The 18339-nt window shown below is 39.2% G+C and overlaps 1 protein-coding gene, 1 long non-coding RNA gene and 1 other non-coding gene across 4 annotated transcripts, besides 2 other annotated features; 1 reads left to right on the top strand and 2 right to left on the bottom strand.

Annotated features, from left to right (window-relative positions):
* The first annotated feature begins 2412 nt into the window (after nucleotides 1-2412).
* Nucleotides 2413-2475: a mobile genetic element.
* Nucleotides 2476-3426: 951 nt separating this feature from the next.
* lncRNA:CR45919 (long non-coding RNA:CR45919) lies at nucleotides 3427-9165 on the bottom strand. Of its 2 annotated transcripts, none has more exons than NR_133086.1 (1): nucleotides 3427-9165. It is a non-coding gene; the product is annotated as a long non-coding RNA:CR45919 (long non-coding RNA). The 2 variants fall into 2 exon arrangements; NR_133087.1 differs by having other exon boundaries at nucleotides 3427-3871.
* On the bottom strand, nucleotides 3509-3608 carry mir-124 (mir-124 stem loop). Its single transcript, NR_047985.1, has one exon. It is a non-coding gene; the product is annotated as a mir-124 precursor RNA (primary transcript).
* Nucleotides 9166-13932: 4767 nt separating the features above from the next.
* Nucleotides 13933-13985: a mobile genetic element.
* Nucleotides 13986-14212: 227 nt separating this feature from the next.
* CG7094 (uncharacterized protein) lies at nucleotides 14213-15624 on the top strand. Its single transcript, NM_136007.3, has one exon. It carries the CDS (start codon nucleotides 14367-14369, stop codon nucleotides 15537-15539), a length of 1173 nt encoding a protein of 390 aa, NP_609851.2. The 5' UTR covers nucleotides 14213-14366; the 3' UTR covers nucleotides 15540-15624.
* The last annotated feature ends 2715 nt before the right edge of the window (nucleotides 15625-18339 follow it).

Here is an 18339-nt window from a genome sequence, read left to right as displayed (position 1 = left end):
ACATATGTATATGTGTTAACTTCACTCATCCTATTTCGTATTAATGGATGAAATTCAATCGTTTGCCAGAGACAGGCGGAAAATGTAAATTTTCTCTTATGCAAATATGCGATTTATTTTGTAAGGAAATTATTGAGCTACATCAAAGGAATCCGCCCATTGCAATTTCCATTTTCATTTGATGCACGCTCATTCGATTCAATCGAGAATTTATTTCAAAAACTCTTCATAATTCGGCCCGGTCTTGGCAGACATATCAAAAGGAATATCCGGCCGCTCCCATTCACTTGTAAGCCATCTTAATTATAGGCACGTCGAAATGGTATATTTTTCACAGCCAGAAAATGCAATATCCAGTGGCCCTTATGCGCCTGTGTGCAAAATTTATATATTTTCAATTTCCGCTCTTATGAGTGTGCATTTTCATGCATGGCCAAATCAAATGGTCTCCGTATTCATAAACGGCAATAACTATGTGTGCAGGGATACCAGGACTATGCAAACACTGCACACAGCACCACATATGCTCCAAAATGCCATTGGTTAGGGCACTCCAACCGCCGTGGAGGAAGTCAGATCCTAAACCATTCTGGGCCGCAATGGAAATGCATTGAACTGCTTATGCAAATGCCAATCAAAATGTGGTTGCCTTGGGGCGTGGGTGGGTTAAAGCATACATAACCAGCAGGCAGGAGGGAAAATTGGTTGAGAAATCCTCCTCCATAGTTAGCTGTCGAAAATTTTCCATGAGTGCAACTTGCAAAGTTTGTGTGGAACAACTTATCGACGTGCAATTGTTCGCAAAGTGATTTGACGCAACCAGAAGCCGTTCATTAAGATAAAAGGAGAACGGCTGCAAATTTCGTACGAAACTAGAGTTAAGCTAAAGGTTTTCAATAAAAACACATAAAATCTCTCTATATGTATTCAAAACTAGGCGATTTTAAGAATGAGTTCTTAATTTATTCTAGAATATTCATATTTTTTGTTCTTTTCCATTCGTTTCGATCGATTGTCAGTTTATGAACTTAGCTTGCTCTGGGGATCCAGTGCGTAATCTACATTGAACGGTTATTGCGTTTTCACAACCCCAAAAAGAGAGCAACCCATGTGGATCAGCATAAGCTAAAGCTGCCACTGGATCCCAGAGACACAAAGGAGCCAGTCGAGTTGCCCGGGGACCAAAAAACAAACAGAAAACTCTGCAAACTCCCAAATGCTGGAGCATTTTATGCATATGCGAAATGGAACGCATACGCCCGAGTGCTCAGCGAGTCCTGCCTCTGAAAAGGAGCGGAAGGAGCCAGGACTGGAATCTGTAAACTGAGAACTAAACCGGAGACCGGGGAGCCGAGAAGTGAAATGCGAAATGCGAGTCAGCCTTCATTTCCATGCAAACAAATTTGCATGCCAAAGCGGTAAGGCCCAAGGAAAAGCAAAAACAGCAACGACTACTGCATAAATCCCTCAGGCAAGCAGTCACACAGACACACACATGTACACCTATTTTTGTGTGTTGTAGCATCTGTGTGGGTGGAAAAACAAACACTACGAGAAATTCTTAAAGTTAGAAAAAAACGAACACACCAAATCCAAATTAATAATTTTCAAATGTATGTGGCTTAGAAGAACGAAGTACGAATTTAAATATATAAAAATAATTACTGTTGTAATCTTTGGACTCGAACCAATTTAAGCTCAGCTCATTATTTAAGCTCTTAAATTGTCTTATATATTTTGATTTTTACAATTTTTGATAGGTAGACGTAATGCAAAATGTGCAATTATAAATATTGTAACTTTACTACAAAGATAACTTGCTTTTAATACCGAATTCTTAAGAGGCCCTTAAAAGTAAATCGAAATCGTGCCAAGACTGATAACAACGAAGTCAGTGTATTTATGCAAGGATATGCGAATCTGAGAAGCGCGTAGAAAAGCGCAAGGAAGGGAACAAATTGCACTGATGCGTGTGTGTGCATTAGTCTGTATGCGTGTGGGTGTGGCCTCGTATGTGTAACTAAGTAAAACTTTTGCAAGACTTCTAAACCCATTCCACCTATCACTTACTAAGTCGCAGCGCTTTAGATTGTTGTTTTTACTTTTTATACGCGTAAATCGTGAAGTAAAAGGGTATACCAGATTCGTTATAAAGTATGTAGTAGTTAGACAGAAGCTTACGCCCTATAAAATATATAATCTTGATCAGGATATGAAAAATACTGATTTCTTTTTCATTAGTTTTATTATATGTCTTGTCCGTTTCTCTCGCTATGACAAAACATATTTCTATAAATATGCTAAGCAAAACTTGGTCGCCCCCATTCCTGTATAAAATTCATTAAAAGTAAATATAACAGCATCCAAACTCGAAAAGGGTATTATAATCTTTATAAAGTTATGCACATCTTTCACTAGCTTATTAACGGGTATCCGATAGTCGATGAACTCCAATATAGTAATATCTTTTTTTAATCAGTTTTTCGGTTTTTTTTTTTGCCAAGCTTTGGATTATTGACAAGATTTATAATTCTAAATATTTTGTATCTTGCGCTTAGTTGTGTGCACTTTAAGTACGAAACGCCCTGGAAGTTTGAAGCGCCCTTCCTACTTACCAACTGTGCTGCTCCTTCTTGGCTGCTCATTCCTTTGACAACTTAGAAGCTTGACAGCGTCATTCGTTCACTTTATGGGTGGCAGGTGGGTGTAAATATGGGCGGATGTGCCACGCCTTCTCCCACCTGGGGTTGTCCTAGCACGGTCGTAGATTCTCATCCCATCTCGTTGTCCTGCCAGCTGCACTAAGCCCCGTCTAATGCATATTTGTGCGACGGATTTTGCATGTAGCTGACGTTAAATTAATTTCCGCTAAAGAAATTTTAATCTCGCTTCGCTCGCTTGCTTGGCTGAGCTTCCTCGCATTTTTTAGACGCCATCCTCTAAGTTATGCCAGCGATTTAATAATAAATCTACGGCAAGAAAAGCTCTTACCTTGGATGGGGCGTTTGGGATTTTAAGCCATCTAATTTATAACAACTGAAGAAGGAAAAAGGAAAAGTTCTCCTCCTCTTTACTTTGATGGTTCATATTTACATTATTTCTTATACTTAACTAACTTGTGATTTTCAGCATAAGTACCTTATGAAAGTTATTTCTCTTGTTAACCGAGTGGGAATTAAAAATCTAACATTTATAAGTTAGTAGCGATACATTTTATTCCTTTTAATATTTACAATTTTTGTTCGTGTAAAATTTGTTATGTAGGTTTTGAAAGCTTTTACGGTTTAGCACTTACAATTTTGAAAATACATTTTTATATATATTAGTTGAAAATTTTAAAATAATCTTTCTATTTAGTAAATATTACAAAAGTATGTGTTTTTTGTTGGTTACAATGATTCCACATAAGTAATTTTAAACACTTTTCGCAAATTTCTTTATTATTTCAAATTTGTCTATTATGATTTCAGGCTTTTAAACACTTTCTGTCTATTATTGGGTATGAGTAATTTGTAGAACTGCGTTCGCTCTTGGCATTCACCGCGTGCCTTATGGTGGAAATACATATAGGCCTACAGTGGATACCAGGAGAAAAACGTACCAAATGACGAAGGACACTTGGGCTTTATGTCGTTATGCAATGTAACAACGAAACTCACTGAAGTTGCGATAATATCCAATGGCGAGAATATCCTTGACCGAATCGAAGCCGCATGAGGTCACCGAACGAAAGTGAAACCGAGAACCGAACCGGTTTGAACTCTCACGATCTTCCTTTTAAATGTTTTTTTTCTTCTATTTCAAACTTTAATATTTGAAATCACCCAGAATGGTGATCCGTGCGGCACCAAAGTCGCGATCGAACTGCCCGGATTGGCGAATGCGCTGCGATACAAGAACCCCGATACCGGGCATGTCCTTAAGTACTCACGTTCGGGATGGAAAGTGTAGGGCACATTTAGGGGATGAACGGTAACAGGATCACGCTCGCGATCCTCTTCCAGGGAGATCACAGACTCACGCTCGCTCTCTTTCGCTCTCTGAGTTTAGGCCAGAAATCCGGTTTTAGCTCAATTTGCGTTCTCGTCCTGGCGGGCCAGCTGCCAGTGGGTTTCATTCACCGATTGCCTGGCATATTTGTTATCCTTGCTGATTTTACGATTATGTTCATCTGTGTGCGTATCTGAATGGGAGTCGTGTGTATCCTTTTGCGTTCTGTTTTTTTTTTTTATAGCGCTGCCAATGCACTTTTTATATCCTGTTTATGCGCCCGTCTCCTCATCGAATGCGAACCGTGATTTACCCCTCGCCACCAATGGTGGCAGCTGTACAGCGTCAAAGGTGATTGAGCCCGCGGATGCCGCGATGTCATTATGTTTACAGTCTCATATTGTTGGGCTGCCGTTAAGTTGGTTTTGAGCTGATTGTAATACATTGATAAAGCTAAATTGGTGGTTTGGATATTAAACGAAATTTAAGCTTACTCTATGCGAATTATAATTAATCTGATATGGTATATGGTCCTTATGGTAAGATAACAAAATAGCTACTTTTTGTACTACATTATATATTCAAATAATATATTAATGTTCTTATGAATGTCATTGCCTAATACTTTAATATCTGTATCGAAATACTATACTATAAAATTAATGTGGTATATAAATCTTTTATAGATGAAAATTTGCGTATGATGAATTGTGTTCGTTACAAAAATATTGATATACCTAGTTCTGGTTTCCCACTCCTTTTAAGTATAATGAGTTCTTAAAAAATACTACTTTTTTTATTCTCAAACAATTTGCTGAATATATTATTTATTCAGCCATATTAGTCACATTTGTGAATAATTAATCAGCTATAAATCAAAGTGTAATCGCTTTTCCGATCGATATCCCTTTTTCAAACGCTCTCACACACACCGAAACGGCGAATCAGTCACACAGACCGATAGAAATCCCGGTTGCATCTGGAAAATGCACAACAGAGGAAAATCGCACAGAGGACAGAAGGCGGCTGGAGTGGAAAATGGGGATGGGGATGGAAAATAAAGCGGCATTGTGTGCATTGTTGTCTTGCAGCAGCTGATCGGCAAACAGCAAGCTGAATAGGCGGCCGTAAAGAAAACGGTGGACCCCGTGGCCCGTGACACACATTCACATTGAAGGGACAATAGGTTGAGGGAAAATCTGCCCCTGAGCGTTTTTCCTGCATCGCATTTGGCGCCCAAAGCGGCGACAATGAAAATTGCATGCAATCAGCTGTGGAAAGTGTCAGCCAGCTGCCTTCGTGCCAATGAATGGAAATTAAAACAGCTGACAAACTCCCAGCAGCCTTGGCTTCATAGATTTTACCCTATGTCCTCGCTGTAGCTATTTAAGTTATTCGCTTCGTCTGTCAGCGGCATTTCATATTTTTTTGATGGCATTTATCGATTGCCAGCCGCCCTAGAATTCGCTTCATTGGGCAAGATACAAAAGATACAAAAATAAAATATGCATATGTAATGGCAATAACCCAGCGACGCGAACGATGAGATCATAGATTTCTCATAACGGGTTTTTGCTATATTTATGTTATGCAAGACTTATACATATAAATTGGGATTAAATTTAGTACATATTAATTTATTAAATCAGCTTAAAGGTATTTATATTTTAATAAGAACTAACGAAGATATATTATTTGTTTTAAATAATTTAGAGTTTCAAACATTTTAAAATTCTTCTCTAAGGTAAGCTCCGTTTTGACTTTAAAAATTTCAAACCAGGTTTGTTGTATATTCATAAAAAAAATCTCCATAACTTAAAGTTGGAATTATGATTTACTGTATTATTCGTTTAGTAAAATATTAAAATAATTTTAAAAATACATATCCTTGATTATTTTGCTCTAAAAGTATGTGTTCTATGTTTGCCTTTTTTAATCGTCGATAAGGAAAGGACTATTCTCCCAATGGGTTTTTATGGCATTTTTAAAGCGGCTCCCTTTTCTCTTTCACTGTCTGCCCCACTGTCACTTTATTTCAATGCCTGGCAATTAGCCCCCTTTGTTGTAGTTCCTGGTGGCATCATCACTGTCGCATTGCCGCCATATGAGCACTTATGCATGATTTTAATGTCAATGGTTTCGCTTCTGCTTTGCGTCCTCTTCTGGCTTTTATTGCCTCAGACAGGCAGCAGGACACCCAGAGGAGCAATGTCTAAAGGAAAGGATGTTCACATGTCAGCCAGCTTGTTTGCCGTGCGAAAGGATGAAAGTGTTAGAGGTCATAGCGCTTATCTTATAGATTTTTTCTTGCCCTTATTTTAAGCAATTCATTATATGTAAATATTTGCACGACTAATTTAATGCTCCACAATAAAGTGATGATCGATTTTGTGAAAATAAGGTAAAGAAACACAAACCGCTACAGAAACAAATGTGGCGACTACTTAAGGTAAGACTTTTCTTATTGTAGCGCAATTATTTGAAATACTATTTATTTAGTAGTGATTTTCTCGCAACAAATATCTAATCTAAAATATTACAAAACTCGAAAGCTTGTTTAAGATACCCACGTGTATTTTAAATCTTGTCATATTTTTTTTCAAAAACCCATCTGTCCTCTGGACTTTTTCCCATCTTTAAGCTTACAAAAAGCCAAAACATGGAAGGACTTGAAGAACTTTTTGCTCAAAGCGAACTGAATAGAACTATTTTCTACCTGACAAAAAGTGCATGAAAGCCATTTGCTGTACACGCACAAAGCTAGGTCCTAACAAGTGCAGACAACCAAAAACGAATTGGACAAAAAAGCAGCGCGAATGAACCCGTGATGGCTAGGCACTCGTAAAAACCAGCTTCCCCTGAAGAGTCGGAAAAACGAGCAAAAAACGTAGCCAGAACATATTTGTACGCTAGCCGAGCGTAAGAGATAACGAAGAGCCGGCTGAATAAAGTGTGCGCAGGATAATAAAACACGGGAATCTCGCATTTTATTCACTCTTGTGTTTTTATGGAAAGAACAAAATTCCTTGGCTTCGCAGACGAAGGCTGTGAGACACATCAAAATGTTGTTTCCTTCCGCTAACTAACGTAACTTGCCGAATAATACTCGCGTATGCACTACAAAAATCGGGAATGTACCTTCAAATTATATACTAATATGTATATATTATTAAAACATTATTTAATTTCATCAAAATAATTTAAGCATATCGTTTAAAAACACCACACTATTAAAGCATAAAAAATATATTTATACAAATTTGTATAATATAGAAATCCCTAACAAATAATTTCTTTGTTGAACTTAATTTTTAACCCTTCACCATTGTATCCTAAAAATTATGTATTTTATCACTTCCTATTAATTAACTTGTCTAAATCTTATATGTGAAATCTCTAATAAAAATATTCATTTTAAATTAATCACTTTCCTTTCATCATCACATTGAAATTCACAGAATTAGTCCAATTCCTATTTGAATAAATGAGTGTATATGAAAATACTTTTGAAAATCTTAAACCCTCCGACTTTGAACCACAATTTCGTTCAGTGCACACTCCGCGAAAGGAGAAGCTGCTCCTACAAATCATTGGCATTGGCGGCACCCAAAACCCATCCATCCGTCCATCAGAGCTCAGAGCTCGTCAGAAATTCGCGTTGCGAGAAAAAAGTTTTTTGGGTGCGGTCCTTGACATCGCGTACGACGCATGACACTCGCTTCAGTGTGTTGGTGTGTGAGTCGGTCTGTTGGTGTATGTGGGAGTACTTTGTGTGTGTGTGTGTGTGTGTGTGAGTGTTTGCAAGGATAGCCAGCATCCTGCGAGTGCTTGAGATTCGCAGGGTTGCCTGCTGTTTGTGGCTTCTCGTTTCGAATTCACGATGAACTCGATTTTACGACATGCTGCCCGCTCCCCACTGGCAACCTTTCATTCCCTCGAAACAGAAGGACTCGGCGTTGCCGATGTCCTCTGTGCTGGGCGCTGTCCTTGCTGGCCCTGTAGTTGCCGTAGTTTCAACACACGCCCACACAGGCCCCGGCTAAGGAATATTTGATGAGTTGTACAAATTCAGCTCGTTGAAACTTTTCTGTTTGCACTTTTCCGTTTCTGCTGTTTTCCCTTGGACGTATACTTGATTTCTTTCCCAGCCGCTTGGACAACATTTGATTTGTAATTCCAGCAGCAAATTTCGTTTGATCAAGAAACTTTTTTTCTTTGGGTCATTAGAGATCTCCATTCCGAGAACCCCTATTATTATTATATAAGAATTCTCTGAAGGTAGCTACGTGACTACAAACATTACGAACGGTTAGATAACCTTGTTGACCTTTGCGGAAACTCATTTTTATCAGAAAAATCGTGTGCTTAAAGACGATTAATAAATTGAGATTCTTTGCCAATTGAAGTTAATATTTTGGTTTGTCAATTAAAATTAAACTTAAAAACTTATCTTCTAGAACTTAAAACTAGTCTAATTGTAATTGACTTATATAAAATATCGTTCATACTCACTCAATATCATCATTACTCTTTATCGTGGTCAAAGGGTCTGATATTTTTGTTGCTTTGCTTCGGACAATATTTAACAACGACAATAACGAAAATAACAACGACATTGACATCAAAGGACACATCAAAAATTTTCATTACATAGAAGACGTATATTCCATTACAACATCAAGTACATACCCATGGAAATATTTTATATAACGCGCACATTTTCGAAAAACGCATTAAAATCAATTACTGATTTAGTTATTTAGCAGAGAGAGCTCTTGGCCATTTCCATATTTTGGCATTGGGCCTCGACACTTTTATATCAATTTATTTTGAATTTTTGGCACACCATTATCACTTTTTGTATCGTTGAATTCTATAGATTATGTTAGGATCTTTTAAAAAATAGTGTGGCTGTCGAAATGCAAGTCTGTCACTTGAAATATGTATTTAATGGTCTTTGTTTAAATTAAGCTTTACTGTTGAGTGTGGGTCTCGACGTTTGGGTGTTAGTTGGTCGCTGTCGCCGTCGTTGTTTAGTGGTGTAGGAGGTCCTGGCAGGACTCAGTCTCAGCCTGGGCCTCTGAAGATTCAAATTCAGCGTTCTCCTCAGCAGAGCGTGCTTTACGTGTAAGCGCAGCACCAAGCGCACTAGTTGACGCCTAAACGTCTACTACGAAATGCGTTTGTTGTAGCGAACCCCAATTTCGAAAAATTCCAAATGGCGGCACATTCGCACTCACACTGTTACCCACACCGCACACACACAGACGTATCCTGCGAGCAGAGCAGAGCAGCAGCTGCGCAGCAGCATCCTGGCGTTCTCAGTCCGCAGCTCGCAGCCTCAGTTCGCTGCTGGTGATTTATGTACAAAATGGCAAAAGGCAAAAACAAAATAATACAAAATACGCTCGCAGCATCCTGTTCACTCACACACTCAAGCCCAAACTCACACACACACACGCCCAGTGTACCGCTGCCGCCGTCGACTTAATCCCAATAGTGTCCTGTTTTCCGAGGGGTGGTGGCACTGGCAAGCTCTGCCATCCTGGGCCTCATCCTGGGCCTGGTACTCTTTATTACATAGATACTTATGTACTCCTCCTGATGCTGGCCAACGCTCTGTGTGTGTGTGTCTGTATCTGTGTGAGACGTGCATGTACATACACAAGCAGACTGTTGCTGCCGGCTTTAGATTTGAGTGGAAGCTTCCTTCAATCGAGACTGACTCAAATATTTCGAGTGTGTTATTTTAAAGGGAAATCGACAGAAGGGCACTTTTATAGCTTTCTTTTACTATTTTTGAAAGTCGAATAAAATAGATTTATTGGGTTTTCGGAATACTGGCGAAATGGAAAAAAGCCTAATGGAATTCTAACAGACTTGTATGATAAAGGGATTGTCAATTTTGGGATCGAAAGTCATTCTCTCTTAAATCGAAGTATTAATGTAGGAATTTCGATCATTTAAAAATTGTAAATATTAATTAGCAATAAAATTGTTAGGATTTTAACAATATTTCGACTAGGCAATGTTTTCTTCTGCTTTTTTGAAAATGAATCTTTCAAACATAATCTATCTAACGATAAAACTTTCACACCCTCTCCCTTATATAACTTATTTTAAAAATCCCACTAAAGTGTATTTCAACCTCTTCAAAAACCGCAGCTTAAACAACAAACTTAAACCAAACAAGCACTCAAAAAGGAGCGCTTTAACTATATGCACACATACTATACATACAGACACTCGTGCGAAGCTGGAGGAAAGTTACTCTGGTATCTCTGGCTTTTACCTACAAACACCAAGGTGAGAGAAAACTCTGCCAACAGAGATAACAGCAGCAGCATCAACACACAAACAGCAGCAGCAGCAGCAGCAAGAGCAACAGAAAAGCAAAAGCAAAAGCTACGGCAGCAGCATAATAAAAATCCCTTTTTATAGTCCCGACAGAGGCTGCGGCTGTGCCTCTGGGACGTACCACAGGAAAACCAACCCCACTTCTGGAAGCACAAAAAAATAAAACTGATTTTCTGTGAGGATGGAATTGGAGGGGGGGGGAGGGTTGACGGGGTGGTGCTGTTGTTGCTTCAGCTGTGTGTGTGTGGTGGTGGTTCCCGAAAATGTATGAAAATTCACTGGCCTGTTAGCTTAGCTGTTGTTGTTGCTCTTGCTGCTGATGTCGCCGGTGTAGTTGTTGCTTTACATTGCTGACGTTGCTTCTGTTGCAGCTGTTATTGCGGGTGTTCTTGCAAAAGTTGTAGACGTTAAGGATTTTTTATTTCGATGTAGCTGCTGTATTAAATGTTTTTACTGATATAGATTGTTTTTGGTTTTCCCAAAGATTTCCATTGAATTTCCTCTTTTGTTGCTCTTTTTCAGTTGCTTTTGCTGTTCTCTTTGATGTTTGTTTCGCTGTTGTTTCTGTTGCTGCTAACATTGCTGTTGTTGATGCTGCTTTAGGTATCTTTTTGTTGTTCATATTTGTTTATGATAATGTTGCTGCTGGGAAATATTCTATGCCGACGTTTTCGCTGTTATTGCGGCTGCTATCATTTATTGCTGTTATGGCTTCTGCTCTTGTTAAAGTTCTAGTTAATTTATTAAAGATTTGACTTCCTCTTTTGTTGTACTTTGTCCGTTATTGTTGCTGCAATTGCTGCTTCCCCAAATGTTGCCCCGCTGTTGATGTCGCTGTTGTTCCTGTTGCTGCTGCCACAGCTGTTGTTGCTGTTCCCGCTGTGCTTTTGATGCTGCAGAGCGGCATTGAGTGAGCGCGTGGAATGTTGCCATATGCCGCCATCGCCATCTGTATGTATTGCACGTCTGTACATACAAAACTCTCTGCTCTCGGCATCTGTGTGAGTGTTGTTTGCGTACTACGTTTGGTACAGTCGCTGCCAGCAGCAACATCCTCGACTGCTGCTACTGCGCCAACTGCGACAGCGACTGCGGCAGCGACGCGAGCAGCAGCAATAATGTCCGTCCAATCTGTCCAGACGAGCAGACTTTTGACTGTGCGGGGTAACCACTTTTTTGTGCTTCACATTGTTGTTGCTGCTGCTGCTGTTGTTGTTGGTGTTGCTGCTGCCCTTGTTTGATTGCTAGAAAACAGGGTGTTTTTCAGCAACACAAACAAAAAATAGGAAACCTTATTATTCAATGTATGGCTTTAAATTTGTTAAGCTTTTCATTTCAAAAATTCATATGAAGTAATAATTCTTTATACAGCATATCATATATATATATATTATAATCTTGTACAATATAAATGCAATTAAAATAATTATAAGAAAATGTTTTATTACATTTACAAACGGTTGACATGAAAAATGATTAATTGAAGAATGTTCAATGGATAACAAGAACACCCTGCACTAGGCTATATTTAAGTTGAACAAGTGTGTAAGCACATAAACAGAGAAATGGAATTAAGAGAAAATAAACTGCTAAAATTATAATAACACGACGAGCGGTGGACGGGCGACGACAAAAAATGGAAACCAGTGTAAAACGGCAACAACAGAAACAGCAACAATAACACACCAAATTACACACACCCACTAAACTCACACACACACACACGGATAGGCGACGAGGCCGAAAGAATAAAAAAAACAGGATAAAAAAGAGAAAACTTGGTATGTAATTTATAATATCCTTTGTCCTCAGCCGGCTTTTGTACCCTACGTTTTGTGAAAAGTGAAAATGTGTCTGCGTATGTGTGAGCAAGCTTTGTTTGTGTGTGTCAAATACTTTGGCCCGAAACACACAGGCACAGTTACAGATGCAACGACAACGCATTACTTTTGGCGTAGCTTTTTCGCCGTTTGTCCCGGGCAAATAGTTAAAACTAAAATAAATTTAGTTGTTGTTGTGAGCGTGAGCCAACGCACACAAAGACGCTCGCCAAAGAAGACGGGCAAAAGATAGCGGGCGACGCCATCTTTGCGCTGCTGCCTGCGCTGATAAGTATGCTATGCTTTTCACCACTGCGAGAAAACCTATATTATGCATTTGTGTACATGCTTTCGTTCTGTTTGTTGTACGATTTTATCAACTTAAAAATCTGTGTTATTTTCGATGTTAAATTCAGGGGAAAGTTTGTCTTTAAATAACAATAGTAATTGAAACACGCACATTATATTATCTCATATTCAGAAAAATAAGTGAATTAATTATTTAGCTAAAAAACGAAATAAATAAGTACAAATGAAATATTATTATAAATATTAAACACCATGATCCTTCTCTTTTTCGCTGTTAAAAGAGGTTGAAAATATCTTAGTCTTACCAATATCTTATACAGTTTTAATTTGTACTTTATGCCTTCATAAACTATTTACTATTTGTTTATTTTATTTTTGCGAGTGCTATTTGGCTGCTGCTCTAGCCGGTGCACGAAATCTCATTATATTTGTTTTATTTTATTTGCTGCCACGTCTTCGTCGTTTGCAGCAGCTTCTTGGTACTTGTGCTGCTTCGTTTTGGCTTTTATGTCTATTTCCTACATTTTTGGGCAAAAGCACTTTTGTGCGCACGTAACTAACTTCTTTGGCCATTCAGCCCAATCCTGTTTTACTCATCTTGCGCCAGAGTGAGACACCACCCCACCACCCACTTGATGTTGTTGGTTCCAGGGCATTGTCATCTACTTACTTACTACTTAATGCGTGCTTAGTTATTGTTTTAGTGTGGCCTTTTGTCTTCAAAATTATTAACAATGGACGTTGCCAAGTGAAAGGTGCTTCTGCCTTTGAGGCGAAATGGAATGGGTTGAGAAGAGGAGCAGCGGTAATAGCATTTAATGCACCTGCCCAAACACATACACACACAGCTGCATTTAAGTTGCTTTGTTCGGTCCGGGCATTGTCTTTACTCACACATACCCAAACCCACCCACCCACACTACCACCACCACCAACACAAACACTTCAGAGACACCATCACCATCACCATCATCATCACCATCATCATCATCACCATCAGGATCATTATGTTGATTGTAAGCGGCTTTGTAAATGCTTTATTTTGCGTGTGTTTGTTCATTGTTTATTTACATTTAGTAGCGCTTAATTTTCACTCTCTGCATGGACTCTCTACCATACTTCTATCTTTCTTTCTCTCCCCAAACTGCTAAGCTAATGATCTACTTTCATATTTATATCCAGCTTAGTTCCATTAAAATGATGGCGCTTTTATATATTAAATTTTACATTACCACATTTCATATTTAATTTCCGAATTAAGCTGTTGATTCCATTTTTTAGTAAGAAATTTGTTCGTTCGGTACATGCAGTGAGTAAATTGTATTCTTCATAAGTTATGTATATCTTTATCGAAGGTCAAAATGCACTCAGATAGTGGCAAATGTTTATATATTTTACAATCTTTTTGCCAATTACTTAAAGATCAAAAGGGTATAATTTATTTGAAGCATAGAGTATATATATTCTTGATCAGGATATAGCCGAGTAGGTCTGATCGTGTGAACATCGTGGTCGTCGAAAAGTGGAGGACTAAGCTGCAGATTCTTTATTCTTCAATGGTCAGAATGTTAAAACGCCCACTATAACATCCGCTCATAATTTGTCACGCCAACACATTTAAAAAATGTTTGATTTTAAATTTTCCTGCCAAACTGTATTCGTTCTGTCGTTATTTTCTGGTACTTTTTTAAGTGTGGCTTTTACTATTTAGTCAGAGTGGCTGGATAAAATATCGAACAGCAAATTTTGTCCAAGGCAGTAAAGTCACAAAATGCCTTAAATGTCAAAATCGTAGTACAGTTCTCAAAGAAAATTAATAAAGATAAGTCTCACAGGGCTCCAAAAATACTTCAGAGAAGACATTGAGGCGAGAATCTGAAAGCCATAACAATGGCAAAACAAGAAGCAACAAATGGGAAAGTTCGTAATGCATCTCTTCATCTGGAGAAGCTGTTGATCGGGGGAAAATATCGGCTGGTAAAGCCCATTGGGTCCGGGTCCTTCGGCGATATATATCTCGGACTAAGCATCACGGATGGATCCGAGGTGGCCATTAAGGTGGAGAAGAACGATGCCAAGTACCCGCAGCTGATATACGAGGCGAAAGTGTACGAACAGCTGGCCCGCTGTCCGGGCTTCCCGACTCTACTTCATTATGGATGCGAGAAGAACTATAATGCCATGGTTATGGACCTATTAGGTCCTTCCCTAGAAGAACTTTTTAACCTCTGCAAACGCCGATTCTCGCTGAAGACCGTACTCATGTTGACAGACCAGCTGCTAATGCGAATTGAGTGTGTCCACGAACGTGGGTTCATTCATCGTGACATTAAACCAGATAACTTCCTAATGGGTCTGGATCGCCACTGCAACAAGCTGTACCTCATCGATTTTGGCCTGTCCAAGAGATACAAGGACATAGAGTCAGAGATTCATATACCATACCGCACGGATCGGAATCTAACTGGTACTGTTCGCTATGCCTCTATAAATGCACAGATAGGCGTTGAGCAATCCCGTCGGGATGACATGGAGTCCATGTCCTATTGTTTGATGTACTTCAATCTGGGAAAGTTACCCTGGCAGGGTATTACGGCCGCCAACAAGAAGCAAAAGTACGAGAAGATATTGGAGAAAAAGACAAGCGTCACGATCGCTCAGCTCTGCAAAGGATTTCCCTCCGAATTTTGCCTGCTTATGACCTATGTCAGGAATCTTGGTTTCAAGGAGCCGCCGGATCACACTTATCTTCGCCAGATATTCCGCATACTTTTCCGCTCACTGAATCATCATTACGACTATATATATGACTGGACTGCCTTGCAGCAGCAAAAGGATCAAATCTGCCGCAGCAGGGAACAGATTCTGGAATCGGAACGAGAAGAGGTCCGCAAACGGGATGGGGAACGGGGTTGTGAGCCTCAGCGGGACAAGGAGCGGCACAAGGATTTGGAGCTGGATCGACTGCACAAAACTTCCACCCAACAGGCAAAGTGCTCTAATGGACATCTAACAAACCGATATGATCGCATTGGCGATGGAGGCATTAGCAAGCGAAAGTAACATATAACAAAATTATTTCCATTTTAAAGTTTACTACTTCATGTTGGAGTGGTTTTATTTCGCAAATAAATCTTTTAAAAACCCCACTTGTAGTGGTTTTATTTTGGTTTATTTCCAAAATTGAACCTTTCCCCATTTCAGGTATTTTTTCAATAAATTACAATTAAGTATTGAATGGTCTCAGCACTTTATACTTGTCATGACCAAACTTTTTTATTTCGCTACATCTTTTGGCTTTTCCCAGATATAAAAATAGCCGTGCAGGTAAAAACCAATCAAGAAACACAAAGTTTTACAATCGCGCAATTTGCGACACTCCACTTATGGATTTTACCCTTGAACGTAATTATGTGGCAATCAACGCTTTATGAAATACCCCTTAGACACTCGAGTCAATTGAATAGTTCATGGCTTACTTCGGTGTCCTGGGAGAGCTCCACTCCATTCTAAGTTTTCCATTAGGATGGAAAACCCTACCCTTTTCCGCTGACAAGACTCTGGAAACTTAATAAACTGTCAAATTGTCATGTAAACGGGACAAAGCTGCCAACCGAAAGTTTTTTACCTCTCGAGAAAAGCTGGCCAAAAAGGAGGTGGGTTTATTTACGCTACTTATTTATTGAGTGGCGGACAGAAAAGTGGGGAAAACATGCTCGAGTTATGCGAAAACAAAATAAATTTTATAGTAGTGGAAACCGCAAAGAAAAAAAAGCATTTTATTAGTTTCCTCTCTTGTCCGTTTTTGTGGCAGCAAAAATAAGTGGAAAAGTTTCGTTTTATTTTCTATATATTCTTGCTACGATGGCTTTGCTTAAAGACGGGGTCGCGACTTGGCACCTGGTGCAAATTAAATTCTCAGCTGCAGAACTGAGACAGAGATGGAGATAGAGGAGACGAAAGAGAAGGCAGCTGGAAATGAAGAGGGACGGAAATATAACTACATGGCTATGACAGACTGGCAACTTCAATAATTTATGATGCAGCAGCAAAAGGAGAAAACAGCGCCGGAATCATTTTGCCATTTGGAGTAATTTTTTTGCTCTCATCCTCCGATTTTCTCATGTTGCGAAAGTTTTCAGAGAAACAGAAAACATAATTAAGTGTTGTCTTGAGCTGGGTGCATAGTTGACATGACAAACAGTAGATAAAGGAAAAATGGAAGTATACAGCGCGTTGCGAAACATGGAATATTGCAAATACCAATGGGGAAATAGTTAAAAATCCCGGACAACGTGGCTAATAAAGCCATTCGACAAGTGGCGAGTGGAGGACAAAATGCCAGACATTGTGGCTGGTTCCTTGACTTTCCTCCGTTTCATTTCCGATACCTTTCGCGTATTCTGACAGTGACAGTTGGCATGTCAGCATATGATAAATTGCTTCACCGACAGGTGAACCGAATGTTATGGAAATTTCAAAGCCAGGAGACCAGGCAGCTGCCACACCTTTCCGGGACAAAACGATACTCCTAGTCGGTAATGTAATTGCACATTTCGTTGTATGAATGCTAAAAGAGGTGTTTATTTAATTTGCCGAGTGAATGTGTCTACGTGAATGCCATTCGCCTGCTCAAAGTTTGTCCAATTCGATGTGACAATTTCCAGCGTTTTGCACTTGAAAGGCAAATAGTTGGGAATGGGTATGCCGTCTATGGAATATAAATTGCCTGGACTCGAAATTGCAAAAGTCATGAGAAATGTGAGCTTAAATGTTGGACACTGTAATGTGCCACACATTTCCTCGCTTCTCCTGAGTAAGAACTTAACTTACTTCTCGGAGCTATTCCCTGATGATCCTCGTTTCCTTCGGATGGCCGGACGACCTTCGTTCAAAAATTAGCAATGGGCACCTACACGATACATATAGGAAATTCTTGCCTAATATTTTTTAAAGTGGGGAGCGTAATTTGAATAGAGACTTAAAATTGATATTGCTCCCTATCTGCGCTTCTAATACGATGTTGTTCGTAGAAATCGCGTCTTAACCCACCCTACATATGAGCCCTTCGGTGCGAATGTCTATGTGAGAGCTCCCAAACATGATAAGATTACCCTTTTGTGCTATGAAGGAGACATTTATCCGTCACTACTTCATAATATCATAGACACTATGTTAATGTTCAAAACGTAAAAAATTCATGTTTAATTAAACAAATCTTCCGCAACACCTACTTGTGTATACCATTCAATTTCTGGGTGCATACTAGTAAACTTACAATTCTAGTCTATGATCTCTTTTACTTTGTTCTTTTTTGTATCATGGCTACTTAAGCGGGCCGTACTTCAGTATTTACTTAAAAAATTTAAAGTTTAGAAATTTAGCTTAAACAATCGAATTAGATGACCAATCAATTAACTCTAATCTGAATAACCGTCTCATTGTTACTTATGAGGTTCAAATTTAAGATATGTCTTGTCTTGCACTTATCGGTAACCAATATCAAGGCTAACACATTATGCACTCACCCTGTCGTTGTAACTGTGATGAAGGCCTTCCCACGTTGGTTTACAACGTACTGTAGGAGATTATTTAAAGTGTGAATGCAACTCAGGTATGGAGTCTGCGTGTGCCTGATGGTGTTCAAATTCTGACCTCTGGTTTACGTTTCTAAATGACCTAAATTAAAAGTATTATAAGCGATGTGTTAAGGACCCGGCTTGTGAATACCTACGGTAGCTGTCAAAATTCCAGATGTACACACTACCGCTTAAGGTGTTCACAATCGTGGCCAATAGGCCACCATACCTGGACTATTAATTGGTGTCGCTCTCGTTACACGTGGCCTAGGCTTTTCTTACAA

This window comes from Drosophila melanogaster, chromosome 2L, assembly GCF_000001215.4.
Source record: "Drosophila melanogaster chromosome 2L".
NCBI lineage: Eukaryota > Metazoa > Arthropoda > Insecta > Diptera > Drosophilidae > Drosophila > Drosophila melanogaster.
This window is presented reverse-complemented; position numbering and strand designations above follow the sequence as displayed.

Excerpts from the sequence above, each read along its gene's own strand:
- CG7094 (NM_136007.3), top strand. The coding sequence starts at position 14,367 with ATGGCAAAACAAGAAGCAACAAATGGGAAAGTTCGTAATGCATCTCTT.